The 3,520-nt window shown below is 38.6% G+C and overlaps 1 protein-coding gene across 1 annotated transcript; it reads right to left on the reverse strand.

The window, feature by feature from the left end:
• Positions 1-644: 644 nt before the first annotated feature.
• On the reverse strand, positions 645-2,935 carry LOC109939554 (uncharacterized). Its single transcript, XM_020537734.2, has 2 exons — positions 1,837-2,935; positions 645-1,748 (listed from the first exon to the last, which is right to left on the reverse strand). The coding sequence occupies exons 1-2, from the start codon at positions 1,873-1,875 to the stop codon at positions 948-950; spliced, it is 840 nt and encodes a 279-aa protein (XP_020393323.1). The 5' UTR covers positions 1,876-2,935; the 3' UTR covers positions 645-947.
• Positions 2,936-3,520: the final 585 nt, after the last annotated feature.

Genomic DNA, 3,520 nt, shown 5'->3' on the forward strand with positions numbered 1-3,520 from the left:
GTCGCCCCCTTTGGTCCTGACATCTGCACAGACAAGCAGTAGACTAATAGCAGATCGATTTGAGAATTTAGACTATGGTTTAGCTTACTCCATTCTACTTTAGCTGCTAGCATAATAGTGTTAACTGCCCAGTATTTAAATTTATGGACAAAAAAAGATCTGCTACCAGTCTGGTGTCACCTCCATAGCATAATAAGATCCGCTAGTAGTCTGTGCTTCATAGTAGTCTGCACAAAAAAGATCTGCTACATAATAGTGTCACATCCATAAACAGAATTAGGACTTGCAAGTCTGGTGGAAGCACCTCGATACCTTACTATACATATATGTACTAATATATATATATATATTATCAACTGAAATGTAATTCTGTGATGGCAAATATTATCAACTGAAATGTAAGTCTGCTACATAATAATCTCAGCTGAACTATAATTCTGTGATGGCAAATATTATCAACTGAAATGTAATTCTGTTATGTAGTATAATAATCTCAACTACAACTCTATGACAAATAACTCTACTCAAATGAAAAAGAAGTCTACTCAAATATGTAAATAAACACAACTGAACTATCAATACTAGAAATCCTCATCCTCATCTGGCAGCTAAAGGCATGGACAGAACCGGGAGAACTGAACGCATGGGAGCCAAAGGTATAAGCAATTCTTAGCTGTAACTGAACATATGTGCTTGCTAATCTTTTTACATTTTGTGCATATTTAGGCTAAACTGAACAGGATTACACTAGCCTCCATCATTGGCTTCATTGCATACCTAGGCTGAACTGAACAGGAATCTAAAATGCCATCTAGGAATCTGAACTGAACAATTATCATTGGCTAAACTGAACTGAACAGGAATTTGAACTGAACAGTTATATTGGCTAATCTGAACTGAACACTTCAGTATGTTGTATTAGTCTCAAGAATAGGCTTGTTCATATATCAACTATCAATACTAGAAATCCTCATCTTCATCTTCTGTGGACATGTCATCATTGTTGTCGTCACCACCATCATTAAAATATTGAAGCATTGTATCATCTTCCTCCTCATCCTCACTATCTTCAAGAATAATAACAGCTTCCTTCTTTTTCTTATTAGTTCCTCTAAATTTCCTTCAATTAGAGTGGCATCTCCACCTTCAACATTGTGTAGAACCTGATTATCATCACCTTCTTGCACTATATGCTCAGTATCAGAACAATAATCATCCTGATGCACATCATTACTGCCCTCATATTTTTCAGCCACATCATAAATATTCCTATGTTCAAATTTCTGCACAACTCGGAAATCTTTACATTGTGGAGTTATGTCTTCTAGGTAAAATATTTTTTTCGCTTGGTCTGCCAAGATAAAAGGATCAGACTTGTACCAAAATGACTGCACATTGATGGATTTGAAATGTCTGTCATCTCGAATGCCCACAGTCTTGCCTACTTGGTTGTACCAATCGCATCGAAATAGAACCACCGACCGACGAACTTGATAATTCGAGTTATATTGTAACTCAATTACCTCTTTAAGGACACCATAAAAATCTATGTTCTCCCCATTATGTTCACCTTCAGTCATTACACCACTATTTTGTGTCTGCATGAACTTCTCACGATCCACTGTGCTAAACCGCGCTCCATTAATCTTGCAAGTTGTACTAGTCTTAACTCGCCAAGCTGGGCCACATGACAGTGCCAACAGTCCTTCGCTAACCAATTCTGGATTCTCATTACGCTTCTTCTCAATCTGTTGCAACAAAATTACTCAGCTCAGCAATTACATATGCATACCAAAAAATTTAGTAAACCTATAACATAAAAGTTAAGTGACTTACATGGGACATAAACCACTTTGCAAATCCTTGTTGAACCATTCGATCAACATCATTTGGACGTCAGCTCCTCCCTGTACAGACTGCATGGCATACTTTGTTCATAAGAATATTTTCAAATTTAATAAATAAAACATAAATTAAATCTCAAACATGTTACTTCAAATATTCCTCTACTTCATCAGCATTATGTAGCACATACCAAACTAACTTATTCATGATAGCATCATCAATGTACTCAGTCTTAGTAGCTCCAACAAGATTAGCACCATGCTTAAAAACAGACATGTCATTAGGCAATGGCATCTCTGTACCACTATCATCATCCTGGTTAAATCTAGTGTCAACATCCTTCATGTACCTAGAACAAAATGTTAAGGTATCACTTGCCATATATGCCTCAGCAATTGATCCTTTCGGCCTAGCCCTGTTCCTTACAAAATTTTTCAAAGTGCCTAGTCGCCTTTCTATTGGGTACATCCATCCATACTGAACAGGTCCTCTAAGCATTGCCTCATCGGGAAGATGGACACACAAGTGCACCATGACATCAAAGAAGGTAGGTGGAAAGATTTTCTCAAGCTTGCATAGGATCAATGGAATTTCTCCTTTCAGCCGTTTCACAACATCTATTCGTAGATTTCTACTGCATAGTTCCCTGAAGAAGGTCCCCAGCTCTGCAATTGCTTCATATACAACCTTCCTCACTAGTCCTCTAAGGCCAACGGGTATGATTCTCTGTAGGAGTATGTGGCAAGAATGTGTTTTCAATTTTCCAACCACCTTTGAACCATCTTCACTTATGTATCTTGCTAGGTTATCTACAAATCCATCAGGAAACTTGATACCTTTGAGGAACTTGCAAAACTCGACTTTCTAATCCTTCCCCAACACATATGGAGCAGGTGGAGCCCTGTAGGCCGAGTTGCCATCTTGTTGCAAGTGCAGTTCAGGTCTTATGCCCATATCATACAAATCTAGCCTTGCATTATGTGTGTCCTTGGACTTGCCTGGTATACTAAGTAGTGTGCAAAGAATATTTTCACATACATTTTTCTCTATGTGCATCACATCGAGATTATGTAGAAGCATCAAATCTTTCCAATATGGCAATTGCCACAACCCAGATTTCCGGTTATAAATCTTTGGACCGTCACTACGCTTCCTTTTATTTCCAGTAATGTTAGCCTGCTTCCCTGGCCTGACATCTTTCACCTTCTCTAGCTCTTGTAGGACCTCATCCACAGTAAACCTGTCAGGGTCAACTTTGTTTTCACGCTTACCATTGAAATCCAAGCTATTCCGCCATGAATGTGTCCTTTTAAGGTAACGACGATGTCCAATATAGCATAACTTGTTCCTTATTGCTAGAGACAACAGATTCTTGTCACAATAAATACATGCATAATACCATTTTGTTGTTCACCTAGATAACGTGGCCAGCGCTGGATAATCATGTATACACCATAGTACAGCAGCACGAAGGTCGAACTTCCTACCAGTAAATGCATCATAGGTCTTGACACCCTTCCATAGCTTGAGCAGTTCTTCAATTAGGGGCTCAAGGAACAAATCAAAATCATTTCCTGGACATCTTGGACCTGGGATGAGTAAAGACATAAAGCAGTTTGTTGGATTCACGTATTCCCATAGTGGGAGATTAAGCGGTGTCACAAGAACTGGTCAC

Source organism: Zea mays, chromosome 5 (genome assembly GCF_902167145.1).
Source record: "Zea mays cultivar B73 chromosome 5, Zm-B73-REFERENCE-NAM-5.0, whole genome shotgun sequence".
In the NCBI taxonomy this organism is placed as follows: domain Eukaryota; kingdom Viridiplantae; phylum Streptophyta; class Magnoliopsida; order Poales; family Poaceae; genus Zea; species Zea mays.

Excerpts from the sequence above, each read along its gene's own strand:
- LOC109939554 (XM_020537734.2), bottom strand. The coding sequence starts at position 1,875 with ATGGTTCAACAAGGATTTGCAAAGTGGTTTATGTCCCAT. Across the intron at positions 1,749-1,836 it reads CAAAGTGGTTTATGTCCCAT|ATTGAGAAGAAGCGTAATGA; the intron begins GTAAGTCACTTA and ends TTGTTGCAACAG.